Here is a 23,298-nt window from a genome sequence, read left to right as displayed (position 1 = left end):
GATAAATCTTTTACAAAAAAGCTCTAAATCATTAAGGACAAGTAAAGTTTTCTTCCTATAATAGCCTAGTGTTCAGAAATAGAAGTTGAGGCCCCTCTTCTTGCTTTTTAAGGACAGGACTTTTTAATGCAAATCCTTTATGAAAATGCGTTTAAGATTTATTTCATATATTTCAACAGCGGCTACATTATTTCAGGTACATTATGAATACAGCATGGCTGTTGGAAGGATGGTAATGACTATTAACACGCATCCTTCAAGATATTCTCTAAAATTAAAAGATCTTTTTTCATTACCCTAGAAAAGTTTGGCTTATCTTGTTGCTAAGATTTACATCCGGACAAAGTCACTTTTAATCTCAATTACATTAATTTGTTCTGTCACATTTTAAAATGCCTGCTAATAGAACTGATAGGTACAAATGGGCTCCCTTCAATAGACTGACCCATACTTACAACTCAATTAATTAGGCATTATCGTTTCTTTTTCTTTATTTCAGAGTCATAAAGTAGGGATCAGCACCTAGTCTTAAACAAATCAGTATAATCCGTAAACAGAAAAATAATTAAACGCAGACGCTATTGCTTTCTCTGTTTTCTTCGTGAGCTTTATAGGTTCTCTGAGAAGAAACTTTGACTTGACCTAAAACTGGTTCCCTTGGCCACGGGCAACTAGAACTGGTTGGAAAGGACGTTGCATGTTGTGGTGGTGGCCACTGCCGTAGCCAACTTTGTAGCCTCCCTGCTCTTCCCAGCCCCAAACTCCTGATGCGGCGCAAGCCGGCACTGAGGTGTCCCCGGTTTGGCAACTGTCACATTGAAAATGTGGCTTTAACCAGGAATTGTTGAAGATGAAGGTCTGACTCTAGTCATGGCCCTCCTTGGCACGAAGGCTGGCAATGTAGGTCTGCCGCCAAGCCCGGGCATCGGATCAGAAGGGATAATCCAGAACCTTTTCCTCCAGCCAGCAATTTACTTAATTGCTTACAGAACGGAACATGGTTGCCTGCTCCTCACTTCACCCATCAGAGCACCAACAGGTGAGACCTTTTAAATAATAGTTGTTATTTCCACGATTATGGGTCTGCCTCAGCCTAAACATATAAGGATAAGGGGTTTTGAGCTAAGTATCTAAATTCTAAGACATTTGTAGATCTGGGGCAAAGTACCTCTTAAAAAAACCACAAAAAACCCACCAAAAAGCCCCAACAAAAACAGCCAAACCCCCACCTCTGCAAAGGGTTTAAGCTGTTGAGATAAAGGATATACGCTCCTTGTCTGAGCTTCATAGAAAGAAAGAAAGAAAGACAATGCCCATGATGACGACAGAGCTCAGGGAACGGAAGAATAATCTTACACAGTAACTCACAACGACCCTGAGAAAGCCAATATCCTCGCTCAGTTGTATTTAATAAAGGTTTTATGGACTGCCTTCTCTGCCTGTTTCACCAATACAAAAACACAACAACAACAAAAAAAAAAGCTTACTGGGCATCTTTGCATTTGAGATTGCCAACTGCAAACACATAATTATATTTTGAACAGTAAGTACAATGGCCTGACAAGCTGTATTATAATGTCCCGTTAAAATCAGCATCTCTAGCAGGTTAGACGCTGGCTCAACTTCCAAGCTTAATGGTAATCACAACAACCCTTGATATCGATCGGTGTAATGCTCAATGATTTATTAGCAAGTTTGGTCACATCCCCTAAAACGATGTGATGATCTCTTACTGCGGCACTAAGAGAGAAAATAGTTATCAAAGAGACAACAGCGAATGGAATAAAACTGTCACAGGTACAGAAATGCTGGTCCCAAAAACTACGTCTGAAGCTACACGGAAAGCAAGAGGGAGCGTAATTGGGGAAGACGTGGAAAACAAAACGCGGGACAACTATTAAAAAGGAGAGAAAAGAAAACAGCAAAGGCTGAAATACAAAGAAAATCCATTCTGTGTAAAATATCACTTTTGACAGCTAGTGACAGGGAGTAATGCGTTCAGAAAAGTCAAGGGGGATATTAAGAAATAACTGAAGATAGAAAAATAAACCCAACCATTCAAATATTTCCTCCTAAGCCAAGGAAGTAAAAAGTTTTGTAGAAAAGAAGGGAGACAGGAAGAATTTTACGTTATTGGCACAAAATACCTTGATATTTTTCCACCCAACACCAAAACAAACAAACGGAGAAAAATCTAAATGAGGATCCCTCAGAGTTTTCCGATCTATATTTAGAATTTACAACCTTGACACCTCTTCCTCCTCTTTTTTTTTGCATTTCCAAGTGAATCAATTGTTATATTTAAGCACACTTCCTCTTCAGTGTTGAACATAGGCCCAGACCGAAATTTGACATAGAATAACCTGTCGCTGGAAGACATCTCCCTCAGAAGGATCATGGGAACTGCAGGTTGTTCCAAGTCTTTCTAGGAAATTGTGCCTCAGAAGAAAAAGTACCAGTAAAAGGCTACTAAATATGCTCTTCATGCTTACACATCTTTAGACAACAAAGGATCGCTCTGACTCTCCAGCCACATCCCAAAATATTTCACCAAGAGACTCCTGCATCACGCCAAGAACGTCCAACTCAATTATGATACATGAAGGACACGCAAATCTGTTCAGGAGGGTTGACAGAACCTACCAATTTCCTCCTTAATTTCCTTCAAATTTTCATTAACTTTCCACTAATAATCTGCACCTGATTTGGATTTGGCCACAGATTCCAGGTGTCAGGCTGTATCCTGCCTTTGCCTGTTAAAGAGTCCTCTGCATCATGAAGGAAAGCAAGGTTTGCAGGGACATCCCTGGAGGTATTAAAGACGGGTAGATGTAGTGCTTAGAGATATGGTTTAGTGATCATTTTTGTCAGTGTTAGGTTGATGGTTGGACTTGAGGATCTGAAAGGTCCCTTCCAACCCAGGCAATTCTATGATTCTGTGCCTTTCTGGTTCAAGATGAACACAGCCTCAGTCACTAGAGCTATCACACTTCTGGTACCACATGTGGATACTATTTCAGAACATGGCAGCACCTGGAGCATCTCCAGTTATGGAGCATCTGCTTTGAGAGTTTTCTACTTTAGCAGAACTTCAATTTATGTACTTTTCTGTCTCCATCTTCTGACATCTGCTCTGATCTTGTGCAACTTAAAGAAGAGTGGTTTGCTTTCAGAGGGAAGAGGGAGAGTATGTGTGTGTAGATCTCGGGAAGAGATTCTTCACTGTGAGGGTGGTGAGACACTGGCACAGGTTGCCCAGAGAAGCTGTGGCTGCCCCATCCCTGGAGGGGTTCAAGGCCAGGCTGGATGGGGCTTTGACCAACCTGGTCTGGTGGGAGGTGTCCCTGCCCATGGCAGGGGGTTGGAACTGGATAATCTTTAAGGTCCCTTCCAACTCAAACCATTCCATGATTGTGTGTGTGTGTGTGTGTGTGTGTGTGTGTAGTACACACACAAGAGTACCCATTGTCTTGTAAAATACATATAGATGTGCCAACACACTTCAATGATGAAAAGGAACAGAAGGCGTATATGTCTTGGCTCTCCAGTCATCTGCCTGAGGACATTCCCTGGGAGCTCAACAGCCTACACGACAGAGGAAGTAACTCATCATTTACCACATCATCCTTTAAACCCCAGTCTATGTTTCTTTCCCCAGTTGCACACCATGGGTTTTTATAAAAGAAACTGAAAGCTGAAGTAGTAATTGTTTTTCATATCCTCAGTCATTTCACATTCAAGGACCCCTATTTCTAGCTGTACGGTTGTCCACATGTACAATCTTTTACAGAAATAACAAAACACATGACTTAGAACAGATGCAATTATCTTGGTTCCAGTTTGAACACGGAGGAGCCTTTGATCGATGCCTCTTTAATGTGCTGCGAATCCACAGGTTTTCAGGATTCAAACACGGTATGAAAGACATTGCACCCTATTGTGAGTAAATATTATATTATCACTTCTCAGGCTGCAGTCTTTAAAAAGAAAAGATAAAAGCTGTGTAACAAAAGCAAGGTTCCTTATAATAGATGATCTTATTTTGACTGAAGTATCATCACTACTCGCAGTAAATTAATTTGCTATTCCATAAATTAAGCTCCACAGAGACAGTCAAGGTAACGTGAAGTCTCCTTCTTCGTTGACTCGCTTTACGCGCTGCTGAGATTAGTACCTTGCACCGACTAATCTGAAGCACACAGCAAGCCCTGGTGTTCTACAGCCAGCACCTTTCACGCCGCACACCTTCCAGCAACAAGGCACTACAAAAACAAACGTTAAGACTCGAATCAGCAGCCCCCGATTGTTCTTTAGCACTTAAACTCAGCGTTTCTTATTGACCAGAGACCTCCGAGGACAGAGCAGCTGGTGAGAAACATCAGACTCAAGATCTTGGCTCACACCGTGGAGGGCTGGATGTCAGGCTGTATTTCTGTATTTTAGTTTTTTCCCCAAATTCAAAATGCTAAATGCATTTATGATATTTACAGTTCATAAAGAGATTACGTGATAAACTCCGAAAGAAAAACTGTCAAGTTGTGAAGTTTAAAGCGCTTGGTGACAGTTTAAATGCAGCCTGAGAACAATACACTGCCTGCAAGGAGGCAGCCTCCAAAATCCTGAATTTCAAGAAGAGGTGTCTCCATCTTTCTTACACAAGACATTTTTACTACGCTCCCAGAAATAAAAAAGAGATAGACCATTCTACGATTGCTAAATATTAAAGTAACAAAACCAAAACTTTAATGAAAATATTCCTGCAAGGAACAAAGAGGGGACAATCGAGACATATCCCCCAAAGCACGTTAAACACAACAGGGGTGGCTCAATCCTTTACAGCATTCCCCAACACTGCTACTACAGACTTCTCAGATTGCAACCACCTCTGCAGCCACAGAGCATAAAATAAACTACCAGGCTGCACTGATTGGAATGATTTGCTCTCGGTCATTGAGAAGTTATGAAAGAAAATCAAATAAAAATTAAAGAAAAGCAAAATACAAGTAGGACGCAAAACAAACAGGCAAGTTTTCCTGCAACACCTGCGAATAATTATTCTTTCTACCTGAAAAAGACCACCGTCTTAACAATTAGGAGTGAAAATTTAGTTTCTCTTCAGCTTTGAACCACAACTTGGCATCAAAACTTAGATTTCCGGTCTAAAACTTCAAGCAAATTATCCCGAGAACTGAACTCCTCCACCAGGAGTGACAGGCTGAGAGAGCTGGGGGTGTTCAGCCTGGAGAAGAGAAGGCTCCAGGGAGACCTCATAGCAGCCTTCCAAGATCTGAAGGGAGCCTACAGGAGAGCCGGAGAGGGACTCATTGTCAGGAGATGTAGTGACAGGACAAGAGGTAATGGTTTTAAATTGGAAGAGGGGAGATTTAGATTAGATATTAGGAGGAAATTCTTTACTGCGAGGGTGGTGAGACACTGGAACAGGTTGCCCAGGGAAGTTGTGGATGCCCCATCCCTGGAAGTGTCTAAGGCCAGGCTGGATGGGGCTTTGAGCAACCTGGTCTGGTGGGAGGTGTCCCTGCCCATGGCAGGGGGGCTTGGAACTCGATGATCTTTAAGGTCTCTTCCAACTCTAACCAAATCTAGCCAAATCAAAAATACTGCTCAGGCTCCCCACGCAGCTGCACAAATGCTACTGCCAGGGCAAGGGAGGGAAGGGAAACTCCTGGCCAAGAGGAGGGCAGGGGTGTCCAGTTCCGGGCCCCCCAGTTCCAGAAGGACAGAGAACTACTGGAAAGAGTCCAGTGGAGAGCTATGAAGATGACCAAGGGACTGGAGCATCTCTCTGATGAGGAAAGGCTGAGGGACCTGGGGCTGTTCAGCCTGGAGAAGAGAAGACTGAGGGAGGACCTCATCAATGCTGATCAGTATCTAAAGGGCGGGTGTCAAGAGGATGGGGTCAGGCTCTTCTCAGTGGAGCCCAGTGACAGGACAAGGGGCAACGGACACAAGCTGGAACAGAGGAAGTTCCATCTCAACATGAGGAGGAACCTCTTTCCTGTGAGGGTGGCAGAGCCCTGGAAGAGGCTGCCCAGAGAGGTGGTGGAGTCTCCTTCTCTGGAGACATTCAAACCCACCTGGACACATTCCTGTGCAACCTGCTCTGGGTGACCCTGCTCTGTGAGGGGGTTGGACTGGATGATCTCCAGAGGTCCCTTCCAACCCCTACAATTCTGTGGTGGTGGAACCAGGGCTTTCAAAAGCTACCTCATTTCTTGCAGGTTAGTCTGCAGCCTGCACATCAACATCTTTAGGACCACTCTATTATTGCTCTTAGTCAAAATAAAGAAAACAAAAATTAACCTAAATCTCATCAGATGACAAGTAAACAGGCTCATTAACTCTGGGGAACAAAACTACATTTATTCTAAAACAGCAGATAAGACTTTAACCACGACTAGGAAGCAAAAACCAACAATCTACTAAATCTTATTAAGTGCATAGATTTGACACTGGTTTCACAATTTTGATTACCGGTTTCATGATTATTTTTGCCTCTTTTCTTAAGGCAAGAGAATCACAGAATTACAGACTGGTTTGGGTTGGAAGGGAGCTTTAAAGATCATTTAGTTCACCCTCTCTGCCATGGGCAGGGACATCTTCCACTAGATCAAGTTGCTCAAAGCCCCATCCAGCCTGGCCTTGAACCCCTCCAGGGATGGGGCAACCACAGCTTCTCTGGGCAACCTGGGCCAGTGTCTCACCACCCTCATCACAAAAAAATTTCTTCCTTATGTCCCATCTAAATCTACCCTCTTCCAGCTTAAAACCGTTGCCCCTGTCACTACAGGCCTCAGTAAAAAGTGTCTCTCTGTCTTTCTTATAGGCTCCCTTTAATTATTGAAAGGTCTCCCCAGAGCCTTCTCCTCTCCAGGCTGCACAACCCCAACTCTCTCCACAGTTTGAGCCCAGGGTGGACACAGCTATATGTCATAAAGGCATCTTCAGCTACTCCTTTCATAAGTCATATTAATTAAATTATAACACTGCTTTCACAGAAAACTATTAGTACAGCTAAAAAGCTCTCATTTATATGTAGATAAGGCCTAAGCCGACTAGTCTGCGTGATACACAACTCCAGCAAAATAAGGAAACTCCAGGAAATTCCCCACGTGATGGCTCTGCTGGCTAATGACTACTTTTCATCAGAGCCAGAAAAGAAACTGATGGTCTGCATTACCGAAAACCAGTTTAAATTCTTCAGCGAATCAGTAGTTCTCTGGAGGCACGCAAGTAGTGAAGTCAATATAACTGGATATTTAGCCAAAAAGCTTTACAATGTACAGAGGGAGATCAAAGCCATTTTCAGTGCATCACTCTCAGCTGTAGGTAGAGGAGACTGCAAAGCAAATTCACTTATAGATTTGTTTTGGTAAATGTTCTGCATAAATTGCTTGACTTCACATCACAAATTCCTCTGACACTTAATTCAGTCTTAAAGTCCTATCAGGCTGAAAGAACAGCACATATAAATAATAATAGCCATGCAGAACTCCTTCAAAAAAAAAAAAAAAGATTCAAAAATTGCCATCAATTTTAAATCTCCTGCAATCTCAACTATGATTAACACAAAAAATATCGTTACAGCAAAACAGACCAACTGAAACATTTGCAAAACAAAAACCAAACAAAAATCAAGTCTGCATACGCTGTCTTGTCTTAACATCCCCTGGTTTGGTAAGATATTTATGTACATAACTTTAAACCTTTAAGTAGTTCCACTGACTTAACAGGGATTACTCATCTGCTTAAAGTTAGGCAGTTGCTTAAATACCTTGTGAAATATGAATCTAAATTCAGATCTGCTAAATTCAAAGTAGCAGCAGCCAAAGTAACACCTCATTACAGCTTTAAGACCACGCTGTTTTCCTTTAGCAAGCGATTTTACTTGCACGTTGGCGCTGGAGACAACAATAGACTGTCTGCTGGGGTGACCCTGTGATTACAAAGTAGTCCTGCTACGGGAAAGCAAAAACTGGTTTTGCTATCGAAGGGGAAACCAGAAAAAGAAGATATAGATTATTAACAACAAGCCTTCTGGTTTAATTCATACAGGTTCCGTAACTCTTGCATGTCTCTCTTCACAGAATCACACAATGATACGGGGTTGGAAGGGACCTCTGGAGATCATCCAGTCCAACCCCCTGCCAGAGCAGGGTCACCCAGAGCAGGTCGCACAGGAACGTATACAGGAGGGTTTGGAATGTCTCCGGAGATGGAGACTCCACCACCTCTCTGGGCAGCCTCTTCCAGGGCTCTGCCACCTTCACAGGAAGGAAGTTCCTCCTCATGTTTAGATGGAACTTCTTATGTTCAGGTTTGTGCCCGTTCCCTCTTGTCCTGTCCCTGGGCACCACTGAAAAAAGACTGGCCCCATCCTCTTGACACCCACCCTTTTAAGTATTTATAGGTGTTGATCAGATCCCCCCTCAGCCTTCTCTTCTCCAGACTAAAAAGACCCAAGTCCCTCAGCCTTTCCTCTTAAGGGAGATGCTCCAGGCCCCTCATCATCTCTGTAGCCTCTGCTGGACCCTCTCCAGCAGTTCCCTTTCCTTCTTGAACTGGGGAGCCCAGATCTGGACACAGTGCTCCAGATGGGGCCTCACCAGGGCAGAGTAGAGGGGGAGGATGACCTCCCTCCACCTGCTGGTCACACTCTTCCTGATGCACCCCAGGATGCCATTGGCCGCCTTGGCCACAAGGGCACATTGCTGGCTCATGGTCATCCTATTGTCCATCAGGACGCCTAGGTCTTTCTCCTCAGAGCTGCTCTCCAGCAGGTCACCTCCAACCTGTCCTGGTGCAGGGGGTTATTCCTCCCCAGGCACAGCACCCTACACTTGCCCTTGTTGAATTTCAACGCTGTTTAGCTTTCACATGGTGATCCGTTCTGTCCAAGCTTGGTCTCGTAAGGCTATTCTGAAAACAAGATCTGACAACTCAAAAGTGTACACTGACAACTAGGCTGATGATCGCTACCCCGCTTATCCCTTCCCTGCGCTACTGAAAAGCTGAGCTACACAACACAAAACCTCTTCAGAAAGTAGCGACGCGTGAAAAGCTGGACTCCGCAGGAAAACAGAGCTGAGACAAAAAATCCCATTTGGGAATACTTTGGCCCAGCAGGTGGTATCTCACTGTACGTGAACCTAAGTAAGACAGGTGGATGCCATCCTAAAAAAAGGCTCCGGCAAACAGAAAGGCACTGAGAGCAGAAGGAGAAAAATAACAGATACAGACCTGGAGTTTAATAAAAGGTACTCAGGGGACTTGAGAAATAAAAAACCCCACGTCTTGTACTTGAAGTCAGGACAGATTCTTCAGCACTCCTCCTGACGGGGTCAGAGGAGACTGCTTACAGAGGGGAACTGCCGAAGAGGCTTAAGGTGATCTTCAGTATTCTCCGTACCTACTGCATTGCTGATACCCGGAGAAGAGGGTAAAAGTACAACCAGATAATGAAGGAAAGGCAGTTTCAAAGCCTGAACCAGGAGATGTTCAAGCAGCGAAACGTAACAAATAGTCTCTGCTTTAAAATGTGAGCTGTTTACCTGCTGAGACTGAGCTTAGCAGGATGGATAAAAAGAGCTTTAAACTAAGGACAAAGGTTTCATTTTTATATCCTGCTTAATACCTAGAAAGAAAAAAGAAATCGGCTAAAGGGGGACAGAGCAGCCCAAAACAATAATGAGACAGAAAACCGCTAACATAATGAGAGGAGTCAGGCAGCCGAAAAGATCCAAGGAAAAGAAATACTATAGGTATGAAAAGAAATTAGATTGATATAAAACAGTTCAATTGATTATAAACTAAGGAAGAAGAGAATCCAGGCTCCTTTTACTTGCTGTCAGGATTTTGTTGCCTTCAGATATGAGAAAACATTCCCAGCAGTACTTATACAACCGAAACGAATCTGTCTTAAGTGCTGAAGTTGTTTCTTAAAAATAAGGTAGGATTCTAAAATCAATCAAACACTATCTTACTAAATATATTTTCTTAAGTACAACCAGACAGCTTTATAGCTTCTTGGCTGCCTAGCATATAATGGAACATTTATCCCCAGTGGTCCTTACACTTGTCTAAAACAAGCTTTTTTTAATTAAGCACGTGCAAATGGGAACTTACTGTGCTGGTACACATCTGGGTGCATTAGGAACACATCTGCAACATATACAACTATTATTCTTTCAAAGTCACAACACAGACTGCAAGTAACAGGCGAGCTTACACTTTCAGTACCATGTAACACAACCATAAAACCCCACCATTACATATCACTTTTATGCTATAAATAAAAAAAAAAGGAGTTAATTTTTTCCCCAAGTGCTTGAAACGCAAGTCTCAAATCCTCAGCGGAAATATGCACTTTAGATTTACACGAATACAACTTCTGTTTCATCTTCACGCTAAATTCCCTGTTTTTCATCTCCTCTGGACATCCACAAATCTCTATCCAATCACTGTAAGATAATTTGGTAAAAAAGTCCTCAGTAGAAAATTAAGCTTTTGTAAAGAAACTTGTCTTCATTTTCCCAAGTACTAAAAACATTTCAAAACCCATTTAAAACTACACACAATGGTTACATCTTCCGAATATCTTTAATTCTTCTAATGAATTCAGTTACAGGCATATATTTATAACTTGCTTTCAAATTGTAATAAACCGAATCTCTTACATACCACAACTAAAGAATCTTTGAAGTACATACTGTGAGAAATGATATAAAGATAACAGATCTAGTATTGCAAATACGTATTTGCATATAAAATAGATCAGGATAACATTGTACTAAATTACATAGTATTACTAGAGCAAAAAAAAAAAAAAAAATCTATTACTTTTTTTCAGCTACCAGCCCAGCAAGCTTGACATGGGAAATGAATACCAATCTGTATTTCTTCCTTCCTCATTTTCATTCCTAGAACCTAGAATAAAGTCTCCTTGTCAAATCTCAGTAGCAGCTACAAAACCTGTTGCTTTCAGTGGCATTACAAGGTATTTATAACTGACTGCGCTTCTGTAAGTAATTAGACCTGAATGTGCAGTTCTATTTAGAATCACAGAATCGTAGAATGGTTAGACTTGGAAGGGACCTTAAAGATCATCGAGTTCCAACCCCCCTGCCATGAATTATTATTCGTCTAAATTACAGACGAAGAAGAAAATTTGTAAAGAATTTTTGGGGTTTTTTTTTCAAAAGCTCAAACTCTTCACTCAAACTTCTAAGTAATAAAACTGTAAAATAAATTTTCACTAATTTAATCTAATCTGCCTTTGAAGAAACACAGAGCAGACCCACTGCGCAAAACCCGAGCCATCTTAATTTGTCCATGTTTGTGTAGAATCATGCAGGAATTTCAGGACTTTCATTTAGTTTTCTCCTACAGGCATTTAGTGTAATAGTAAAAATCAACAAAACAACTGTAAGAAAACCTGATTTTTAACCTGAGTCTCATGGCACTTTATGCAACATTATTTTAATGACTTAAAGGAATAATTTCAAATATTCCAATCTTTGTTTCTAGATCCTGAGATGCTATTAATGACAGACTTGAAAGTCTCAGTGCTTCGCGATGCCTCTTAGAGAGGTTTAAAGTCTAGTCCGTACCAGAGACGAGCTTTATGTAAAGACCCACACAGTTATCAGCCGGTCTAATTGTTCTCAGCTGAAGAACGTTGAAGAACAAATCAACAACCTAAAGAGTAATTTCGTATCTTTATTGCTCAAGGGTTGCAAAGTACTTTTACTTGTCGGAATAAACAGCATCCGTAGCATTTTAGTCTGTTTTTAGAATTGTATTTTCAGTTGTTTCTGCAACAGGACTTTATGAGCTTAGTAAATGAGGTGCACGTTCAGCTCTGGTACAATTATTTAAGGCCACGATGGCTTAAACAATTTGCATGTAACCTGGTCTGATGAGCGTTAACATTTTATAACAATATGAAACCTGTTTTTATGATATTGGTCCTGAACAAGAAAATCCTGGATTTGCCGAAGTTGCCGTTAGTTAGAGCCAGATTTTCAGACCAGATTTTTAGTTCTAGAACCGCTGAGAGAATTACCAAGAGGACTAACAGATTTTTCTCTGTGCACACCACTTTCCAGGAAAACACAATTTTTTTTGTCCTTTTCCATTCTCAGGTAAGGGTAAGAAGAATGGAAGGATGAGGATAAGAGAAAAGGAAGAAGAAAAGAAAATAAGGGGAAAAGAAAGAACCTCAAAAGCCAGCAAGGTGCAAAATGAGGATGGTCACTGTGCCAGGTTATGGGGATACTTCTAATACGGAGCACGGCAACTTCACTAGAATGTACGTTTAAAAAATTACAGCAACCTAATAGCAATAAGATGGGAACAAGCTGAGAAATAAGAACACTCCCAAAGATTGGAGGCAGTTGACACCATATGACGCTTCCCACTTTCCCTTTAGCTTTGAATAGGCTGAGTCTAAAACTGCAGACCTACTTATCTACTTGTTTTTAGAAATAAATCTGTATCTAAATTATGCAACATGTAATCTCCGCTTTTATAACTTCACACATACAGTATGGAAGAGGAAGCTTTATTTTCCCACAGAAATCACAGAACACTGAAAAAGTGAAAGATGTTAATTAGAGTGTTTGAAAACCAAAGGAATCGCTGCAAACACAAGTTTATAAAGAGACTGCAATCTTCTACGCTAAAAGAGAAACGATAGGCACCTACGTTAAGAAATCCGAATCTGCCCCAAACACCTGCAAGTGCTACTCACGCCTGCCCAGACAGTCCTGGGCCACAAAACCCACCTCCAAAAATGTAACGTTTCTAAAAGATTTGGGTTTGGTTTTTTTTTTTTTTCTTTAAATAGGAAATATATCCAAAGAAAAGAAATACAAAACTAATCTTCTAGACAAAGAACAGGAAGAAAACTGTCACGTTCCCTGGTTTACATTTATAACGGAGTCCTATCTAGAGATTAGAATAGTTTCAAATCTATTGTAGTTGAGGATATGATGTCATCATTTAAGGGACGCAGATAATTTACTCCACAATATCTATTCATACCAACAAAAGAAAGCAAGAGGGGGGATGAAGAATACTTTCATAGCCCACTCTCCCGAATTATTCCTATTTTACATGGATTCATCATCCATATAAGAGTATTTTCTCTGAAAGCCACCCGCTAGTGTGACTTTTGGAAAAACACAACTGATTTCAATTCCATTCGATGCCCACGTGGGACTGACCAACCTTCTCTCTCTCTAGGCAATTTCAGAATTTTCTGTGAAGTTTATTTTTAAAATACCAAACGTGATATTTAACACACTCCGTTTACATGACATCACAGCATTTTTCATTACCGATTAAAAAAACCTGGGAACGTGCTAAAGAACAGCTGAAGAGACTTTGCCAAAAATAAAGTAACAGTCAGCACAGAAAACATTCAAAGTCAATTAATTAGTCTTCTTACCTTGTTCTTTTATCTGACGAATTTGCTTCACAGTTTCTTTCAAGATTGCACATTTGTCAGGTTTAAAGTTGAAGTTGTCGATATCATTAAAATTCGCAAAAATCAGCTCTGCAAGTTCTTCTATGTATTTATTCTCTTGCTCACGATTGCGTTTTTCAGTGCTTCTTTTAGGGCTGAAAGAGGAGTTCACAAAAACGTTGTATTTAATGTTAAGCCCATTTGCCTTCTCGTCAGCTCGGAGATGATTTCAAATGGTTTGAGAATAGTTTAAGAAAAACAGAGAGAACCGCCCTCTGTCACTACAAAAAACATAACTTACAAGTTTCTCAAGCAGAAAGGTTTCCTCTGCAACAAGCAAAGGAGCGTTTAAAAAGACATTACTTATTTTTTCCCCAGTAGCCATGTTTTTGTTTCAAAAGAGGTTTGGAATATGAAGTTCAAAATAGAGGATTAACTGGTGGGGAGGTGGGATTTGAACATTTAGGAGTATCCTTCCTCATCACATTGAGAACCCAAGCAATATCAAATAATGACAGTGTATAAAAAAATAAAAGAGCTTAGAAAGTTAAACCACACAATCCATACTCCCTACCTCCTTGTGAAATTTCAAAAGACAGCTCGAAGAAAAAATGCTGAACAAGTGGCTATGCTTTAAAAATTGTTTGTGTTGGTACGTCAAATACTATAACGCTGCAAAATATTCCTCAAGTCCCTCATTATGATATACAAGAGAGGTGGTAAAAAAAATCTTAGCTTGCCAGACGAGTGACTGAAGACTCTCTGCAGTGATTAGCCAAAAAATATTTTTACAGAGCTCCTGTATTATCACCCAAATTGTGTATTTTGGCACTAGACTGGATTTAAAACAAACAAGAAAATAATAAAAAAAGACAATACCTCCCCACTCTCCATCCCCAAACCCACACCACCACAGAATTACTGAATCAGAGCAGAGTGGTACTGACTTCTCTATGCAAGAATGGCAACTTTGTCATTTTCTAATCATTATGAGAAATACGTGTACGTGTGGTATTTTTTTTTCTAAATCTTTCTCTTTCAACATCTTCAGACGTAAATGCTCTAACCTGGGTCCAAGCTGATCGGGATCCTTGCGCTTTCTTGACTCTGCCCTGGATGGGTCAGAGGTATTTTCTCCCATCCCACTCATCTTGAACACATATCAGCAACTAAAAGGAAAAAAGTGCAAGAAAGGGTTAGGGTGGAAAAGCCATGAGTTCTTTGTTCACATTTCTAAGTTTCTCGTTCCATGCTCAACTCAGTTTTGACTTGGCAAATTTAGCATTTGAAACAGTGTTTTTTCGAAAGGTACCAATAAAAATACCGTGTTTATGACCCCACAAAATGCTACACACAAAACTCCTTCAGAGGAAAACGTGTGATGGGCAAAGTAAAAGGTTATCATCTCTTTGATTGCTACCAGTTCTGTAAGAACGGAGAAGTACCTTTTGTGCCCGGGCTGCTGAATTTTCATGGCAATTTTGCAAGGTTGAATGAGGAAAGACAAAGGGAAAAGCCATAGTGCCACACAACAAGAAAAAAACACGACAGAATTGAACTACATGAAATGAAACACGCACCCCAGATGCATGAAAAGGCAGCACATGCAGCTTTGGTTAAAATCCAGAAGACGATGCGGAATATCACAGAAACAGAACGTCTGTCAGCACTAGAGATCACTGAGGAGATGATAAATATTTTGTACATATAATCTGCCTCAGAAGGAAAATAACTTGTCGAGCTATGGTGTTAAAACGACACTAGCTTATTATACTCTGGGCATTAAACAGCCCATGGAAATCCTGCCCCGGTCCTGTTGTCCTGTGCACCCGCGGGAGCACCTGGAACTCGCCCACCCCAGATTACACCCCCCTCAATAAATACTGATATTCTAGAGGTAGAAAACACTATTGCAAAGGGCACAGGGAGATGATGGAAATGATCAAAAAGCTCACGCAACACAAGGCAGGCCCAGCTGCTGCCAGTTTTGTAAGGATCACGGCAGGGAGATGGTGCCAGATCTTTCAGGGAGCTCCCGTATTGTTTGGGATCAGCCCAAAAATAAACAGCAGGGCCATGAGGGAGGGGAGTGACTCCAGGAGGTGATTCATCCCATGCTAAAATAAGAGCCGGAGCCTGTAATTCCACGATCACTTCACACCAGGGTAAAACAGAAAGCAGGTAACAAAACAAGGAGGTCCACCACCTCCTCCCAGTCCTTCATTCCCACCCGACCAGTTCCTTTTCCTCTGCTGGCCAAGTTGTTGGCCATGCACTGAACCCAACGAGGGAACTGCTGGGGGTTACAACTGCAGCCTCCTTCTCTTCTTTTTGACACTGGATAAAAAATCCAGCCAGAGCTTGTGGTGGTGGCAGACGTTCACGCTGGAAATCTGACCTTTCCCAATGAACTGGCTGAATGAAGATAACGGGCAGAAACAGCCCGGAGACTGGGATCCAGGCAGTTCTGCAGGGATGCCGAGAAAGGCGACTTACTGAAACATCAGCAAACAAATGAAGTCTTGGAGCCTTCTCTGATTCAGAACTGAACACCATCTAACACTTTTTTGAAAAATATTTTCTTTCTAACCAGTTTGAGGAGAAAGTGGAGTCATTTCCTTTTTTGAGATACTCATCAAGTTTCACACTAGATCATCCCTGAAACAAATAGCTCCCAACTGGTCTTTGACCTGCATGGTATCAGATCAGACGTGAAAAATACCTGGATTATCTTTTAATCAATTATGTCTATAGAATCATAGAATGGTTTGGGTTGGAGGGGACCTTCAAGATCATCCAGTTCCAACGCCCTGCCATGGGCAGGGACACCTCCCACCAGACCAGGTTGCTCAAAGCCCCATCCAGCCTGGCCTTGAACCCCTCCAGGGATGGGGCAGCCACAGCTTCTCTGGGCAACCTGTTCCAGTGTCTCACCACCCTCACAGCAAAGAATTTCCTCCTAATATCTAATCTACATCTCCCCTATTTCAGCTTAAAACCGTTCTCCCTCGCCCTATGGCTCCACTCCCTGATCAAGAGTCCCTCCCCATCTCTCCTGTAGACTCCCTGTACTGGAAGGCAGCTATACCTATATATATATGTATATATATACACACATGTATATATATATACATACTGTCAATGTTTTGAGAACAACCCACTTCAGGAAGAGCAAGAAGGCGCTGGTTCTGCAGTGGAGCAGAGCTGAGGTCTCAAGGGGAAGATGTACCATCACAAATGCCATCATTCTGTACTTGCTGGGGAACTCCCAGTGACCCCAGTCAGGGCACTCACAGTGCCACACCAACACTGACCACACTGCAGAGCACAGAACATCTACCACAGCCTCCACCTACGACACTGGCTGTTCTTTAACAGCTATGTATCTTCACTGATTTCTAGTCCCACCATTCACTCACATTCTAATTTATCTAAATACAAAAGTCGAAATATACCTTTGTCTAAGTGGCAAGGAGCTAAGCTCCTTCTTGAAAATACACCGTTTCTCAAGTATGCAACAGTAGAACTCCAAGGAAGGAGCAATTTACTATTAAGAAAACTGTGACGATAATTAAAGAGAAGTTGTGAGGAGACAGCAGCTCCCGGCCTCTGCCAGTGGAAAAGCTGGAACTGTCCTTGGGGCTCTGTTCCAATGACTAAATTTTTCACTGGCCGGGGTGAGAAAAAATCATCAGCGTGACGAAAGCCGTACATTCCCGAGATCATCTGATCTCTGAGCCAGACTCAGATGGTCACCTAAAGTTCAGAAGAAAAATTAGGTTGGGGAATCCCTTAGTTTCTTCTGCTTCCCAAGCAATACCTGAGAAATGTAAATTGCTTAACTATTTTTCTTGAGAGAGGCAAGCACGACGATTAATGAAAACCTGTCAAACATTCAACAGTCGTCTTCTCCCCCAAAAGTAGTAAGAATTAAAGTCAGAGGTAAGCATTTAGGGGGAACATCCCCCACCTTCACTCCCCCTTCCTCCCCAGGAAAGCAAGGGGGAGCAGTTATTGACAGTTTTCCCACCTACTCTGTCACGCTCATTTGAAAGGGAAGTTTATTTTTGCAGGAACCAAAGTTTCACTGGTGGCTCCACCAATGCACAGCTCAATTCTTCTCGCATTCCCGCTGACGCTATTCTGTAGGAATCCCACTAGGTCGACGGTATCGGCCTTCGGAGGAGACATTAAAACTCACCTCCCACAATAAACATCCTTCTGTATTTAAGGGAACCGTGTGGTACCGTTATTATGAAAGTAGCACCTTCTCCTCCCCATATGAAACATAGTAACTGGGTATAAACACACCATTTGTTTATTATTATTATTATTATTATTATTATTATTATTATTATTATTATTATTATTATTTTATTTGCACTTACAGGTCATTACCTCTTTTTCTAGCCACATTATCACTTTGTTCTTAGAATGAGTTACCTGTTTCTTTTTACTCATCGTAAAGTTTTTTCTGGAAATCTATTACCTAGTACCGATGTTTGCTTTCTGCTCTCCCTATGTCTGAATTAAAAAACACATTCTATGCATCAAAGATCTGTATAGGCTCCGCAGCTCCCGTGCTGTAGGTGCCAGCGCTCCAGAGCAGAATGCAAGACAGAGTTAGGTGCCTTGGGAAGTGGAGAGCGAGACAGACGGTACTAAGTCACTCTAAAAAACCTCACAGGCCAACATGAAAGTCACTTAGCATCAGAAGGATGTGCCCCCAAACCCTATCTCCCAAGGGGCTAACTGGGATAGGTAAAGTTCTGCTGTTCCCTTGTGATTTAGAAACTAGAATCCTCTCCTGAGCTGGCAGAAATGAGGAGGAATCATAGAATCATAGAATGGTTTGGGTTGGAAGGGACCTTAAAGATCATCCAGTTCCAACGCCCCTGCCCTGGGCAGGGACACCTCCCACCAGACCAGGTTGCTCCAAGCCCCATCCAGCCTGGCCTTGAACCCCTCCAGGGATGGGGCAGCCACAGCTTCTCTGGGCAACCTGTGCCAGTGTCTCACCACCCTCACAGGAAATGAAATCTAAAGGAATCACCTTCTAGAGGCTGTGGATAGATAATCCACTGCCCTGCTCTTCCCTAACACCATGTACCACCAAAACCAGCCAGAAACTGGGTGATGGAAATTAAGTTCCCTCTTCAAGGAGATGTTTCCAGCCTGTATTTTTCAACAGGCAGGACACCTCCTAGGTAGTAGGCTACTCGCTTGCCAAAACTGGATGGTTATGAAGCAAAGAAGACAAGGTTAATTAACTTTTGCAGTGCAATAGGAAGCTTTAGGTGTGTAGCCCATACAGTCCAAACTCACGGGTAAGTAGTTCAAACACCATCTTAAAACACAAGGGACTGAGGTTTGAATCCCTCAGACTGAAGAGCAGGAGGGCAAATCCACATCTATTTCTCACACATGACTCATAACAAGTCAAGCAGAGTCAAAGAGGTGAGCACCCTCCCGGTTTCCTTTTGGCTTTTAAAAAGAAAAGTGCTATTTCTTTTTTTTTACATGAGCTAATTCACATTCAAGATCTATGCATACCACTAGATGAACATCTCTGGAGGGTCTGGGGAGAAATAACCCCATACACCAGGACAGGTTGGAGGTGACCTGCCTGAAAGCACCTCTGAGGAGAAAGACCTAGGAGTCCTGGTGGACAATAGGATGACCATGAGAGGACAACGTGCCCTTGTGGCCAAGAAGGCCAATGGCATCCTGGGGTGCATCAGGAAGAGTGTGACCAGCAGGTCGAGGGAGGTCATCTTCCCCCTCTACTCTGCCCTGGTGAGGCCCCATCTGGAGTCCTGTGTCCAGATCTGGGCTCCCCAGTTCAAGAAGGACAGGGAACTGCTGGAGAGGGCACAGCAGAGGCTACAAAGATGATGAGGGGTCTGGAGCATCTCCCTTAAGAGGAGAGGCTGAGGGACTTGGGCCATTTCAGTCTGGAGAAGAGAAGGCTGAGGGGGGATCTGATCAACGCCTATAAATAAATACTTAAAGGGTGGGTGTCAAGAGGACAGGGCTGGTCTTTTTTCAGTGGTGCCCAGGGACAGGACAAGAGGTAACGGGCACAAACTTGTACGTAAGTAGTTCCATCTAAACATGAGGAGGAACTTCTTCACTTTGAGGGTGGCAGAGCCCTAGAAGAGGCTGCCCAGAGAGGTGGTAGAGTCTCCTTCTCTGGAGACATTCAAACCCCGCCTGGACACGTTCCTATGCAACCTGCTCTGGGTGGACCTGCTTTGGCAGGGGGTTTGGACTAGATGATCTCCAGAGGTCCCTTCCAACCCCATGTGATTCTGTGATTCTGTCTAGGTACCTCTACAGCATAAGCAAGGAACTGAAACCACATTTTTCAGAAGAAATTACTTCTGGGCACATATAGTACTGAAGAGTAGGCACTTAGGAAACCAAGTGAAAAGGGGAAAACCTCATGAATTCAGATTGAATTTTAGACATACAAGTGAGTGTAGGTCAGGAGCAGCTGAATTGCCTACAGTGGTTTCTAGTTCACTCTAACTCCCTCCAGACACATTAATTTAGCCATCTCAAAATCTCTTGGTTATTCATTATTACCAATAGTTTTATAATACACACAAAAAATCGTAACATCAAATAAATTAATATTTTTAAACAAGATCATTTCACAGAATCACAGAATCACATGGGGTTGGAAGGGACCTCTGGAGATCATCCAGTCCAACCCCCTGCCAGAGCAGGGTCACCCAGAGCAGGTCCCACAGGAACGTGTCCAGGCGGGTCTGGAATGTCTCCAGAGAAGGAGACTCCATCACCTCTCTGGGCAGCCTCTTCCAGGGCTCTGCCACCCTCACAGGAAAAAAGTTCCTCCTCATGTTTAGATGGAACTTCTAATATAGTTCATTTAGGAACTTTTAAAGTTGTTCTAAATATTCTCAGCCTCCTGAACTACACGAATAGCTTCCCAGGCCAAAAAAGAAAACTCTCAAACTCGAAGTCTGAATTTTTCCAGGAAACATAACAATTCAAAACTGAAGCCCCTGCGAGCAGAATGACAAGTTTGAGGCTCAAAGTTTTACTTCGATAAACCTTCCCTACAGGGAAGTAGCTTAGATTAGAAAGCAGCATTCATCCTGCTCCTCTGATCTTTTTGTACATCCCTGCAGGAATTTCCAGAAAGAAGAAAGATAAAGAAATTGAACAGTTTGGTTCATTTAGTGCTTTAAAAGAAATGGGAAAGCAATATTAGCTCTACCGTATGTCTTCTGAAACAAAAATCGGGGAAGAGCGGGCAAGGCTTATTTAGGGTGGTATAGAACTGGAAAAGGATTAACCAAATTGTGAATTAGTAAAAACAAAGCCAGCAGCAATCACTGCACTGAGGAGAGAGGGACGGAGACAGATGAAATAGCATCATGACACATCAGACGGTGAACTAAACTGGTTTTTATGTGAAAGAAAATGTCCTGCAAAGCCGAATTTGATCGAATACGTGTCTTGCAGAATGAAGTGTCATGCAAGACCAGGCACTCCCTTTTTCATTGTGTAAGTTGTTTGGGAGTTGTGCCGCACTCCAAAATACAAACACACCATCCCACTACGGATGAGTATTTTGCATTCAGTGGCGGTAGCACATTTTCCTTCTCAATATTTATTAAGGCTTTTTCCATTTGTCCTACAAAAAACCCTACAATGATAACTAAGGGCTGAAATTCTAATGCTGACTCAGACGCCCCTCAGGTTTCAATTCCACTGGGCATCAATGAGGAGCAACGGAGCAATGGAAAGATAAACACACTCACGGCAGCATTTTCATACAAGGAAGGAGATAATTAGAGAAGCGGAACTGTTATTACTAAAAATACCTAAAGAACTAATTTTAGGCTCCAACAGATGACCTGTACCAACAGGACATCTCAGGTAAGTAAATACTTTCTTTGTATTTACATTTAACACCAAAGGTGGTTTTTTCCTGCGCTCTGCTTCACTACCACGGGCTTAAGCATCCAAAATACTTGCAGACAAAACCTGCCTCTAATTTTTCCAATTGTTAAATGTAAATCACAAACTCTGAAAAACTAAATGAATAAACTCTTGGACAGTATATGTCAGTAATTACAGTCATTGAGACCTAACCAGTTTCTACCAGATGCTGGGAGATTGAAAAGACAAAGCCTGAAATAGGCTTCAATTCATTTTTTTTTCTTGCTATCAGTAACAAAACAATGGTTTCTGCTCTCGTCATGACAGCACATCCTCCTTCACATCCTCCATCCACCAGCACCCGCTCTGAGAGCACACAGAGAGACTTAACCTAATTATAAAGCAATAGTAAACACGGTATTTTTCCAAGACATTCAGCTTTCAAAGGGGAAAAAAAAAAAAAATAAAACAATGTAAACCCAAAAATAAAACACGTGGGACAGAAAAAAAAAAAAAAAAGAAAAATCGAGGCCTCGTGAAGGAAGAGAGAGAAAAAAATCCAGCACAAATCACTTGCGTGGATTTGTAACATCTTCTCCACTCCTCAAATGCCACGAAGGAACGTGGCACACGGAGTAAGCCTTCCAGCACCCATTCTCAGCATCAGTGAATCCAGTTAATCATCCAGAGTCAGTGCAGAAGAAGATAATGTGCATTTTATCTCTTATCAGGGCAGGCCATCTTCCAAACAAGGCCCGTTAAACTGTCAGATTTATTATAAGCCTAACAAATGCAGTTAAAGAATAAATGAGGATTACACCTTCAAAGCTGCTGTTTCAATCTGAAAAGTAGCAAACAAAAGGTGAAGTACCATATAGAGGACAATCAGGTAGCAGTACTGTCCTGCCACCCTTCCCGCACACCCAGACGTGCATTCCGTGTAGATACAGCTGATAAATACAGAAATGATTTATTAAAGCCACTGGTTTATTGAGTAATAAACAGCAAAAATACTGTTTGCTGACCAAAACCATTCCAAGTCAGTGAAAAGTTTGGCAATAATAATTTTCTCTGGACAACCCAATTTAAAAATATAAACGGCTCATAATCCTGTGGTTAATTATAAACTCAACCATACGTACATCCATTATAATTCATAGTTTTTTCCTGCGAAGTCCTCATGACTAGAAGCTTTCAGTCTCGGTTTCAAAATTACTGATGTAGTCCGTGTAGCATTAATTCTGGTAGATGCCAGAGGAAAGTTGGAAGTCACGTGCAACTTCTGATTCTTCACATTTTTTCCTGCTGGAGAAATCTTTTTTTTTTTTTTTTTTTTTTTCCTTCACTGGCTCCATTGCAGAATTGGAAAATATTTAATATTGATACATATTGCAAACTTCTGCCCTTCTGAAGACGGCAATACTTGCCGGCCACTTTCCCAGGCCTCAAAAGGAAATCGCTGTCAGAGGCAGGATAAGATACCAGATCAGAGACTGGAGCCACTGACCTTTTACTGGTGAGCCACAGCAGATCAGGAGGAAGGGCTGCTTTGATTCCCAGCACTTTCCATTGTAGCACCCCTCAGAATCCCAATTAGCTAATTGAGCCCACCTGCACCACGCCCAGAAAAGCTCAGCCTCCTCGAGTGCAAACTTGTTCTTGCATGGGTATTTCAACAAATCCAGAGTCACGGGTAAGGGTTTGGAAAAGAACACAAAAACAGAGATGAAAATCAAGGGAATTAAAGGAGCAGGACCAAAAAAAAAAAGACTGTATTATCTGGTAAAATTAAATTAAAGCAAGAAATCCACTGCTAAAAAGTTTGCTGGAAAAGAAAAGTTAAAGAAGTATTAAACCATCCTCCTGCATCCCTGGTACACATAAGCCACGCGTTCTAC

At 42.0% G+C, this 23,298-nt stretch overlaps 1 protein-coding gene across 1 annotated transcript in view; it reads right to left on the bottom strand.

Moving 5' to 3' along the window:
- NCOA2 (nuclear receptor coactivator 2) overlaps positions 1 to 23,298 on the bottom strand; it is a 220,711-nt gene that overhangs the window by 80,551 nt on the left and 116,862 nt on the right. The window contains exons 4-5 of the mRNA XM_074146655.1: positions 14,554 to 14,655; positions 13,469 to 13,641 (exon numbers count right to left, since the gene is read on the bottom strand). Coding sequence (XP_074002756.1) covers positions 13,469 to 13,641; positions 14,554 to 14,636 — 256 coding nt within the window. The 5' untranslated portion in view covers positions 14,637 to 14,655. The remainder of the gene's footprint in view (positions 1 to 13,468; positions 13,642 to 14,553; positions 14,656 to 23,298) is intronic.

This window comes from Numenius arquata, chromosome 4 (assembly GCF_964106895.1).
Source record: "Numenius arquata chromosome 4, bNumArq3.hap1.1, whole genome shotgun sequence".
Classification (NCBI taxonomy): domain Eukaryota; kingdom Metazoa; phylum Chordata; class Aves; order Charadriiformes; family Scolopacidae; genus Numenius; species Numenius arquata.
Note: the sequence above shows the minus strand (reverse complement) of the source record. Positions and strands in the feature narration are given on the sequence as shown.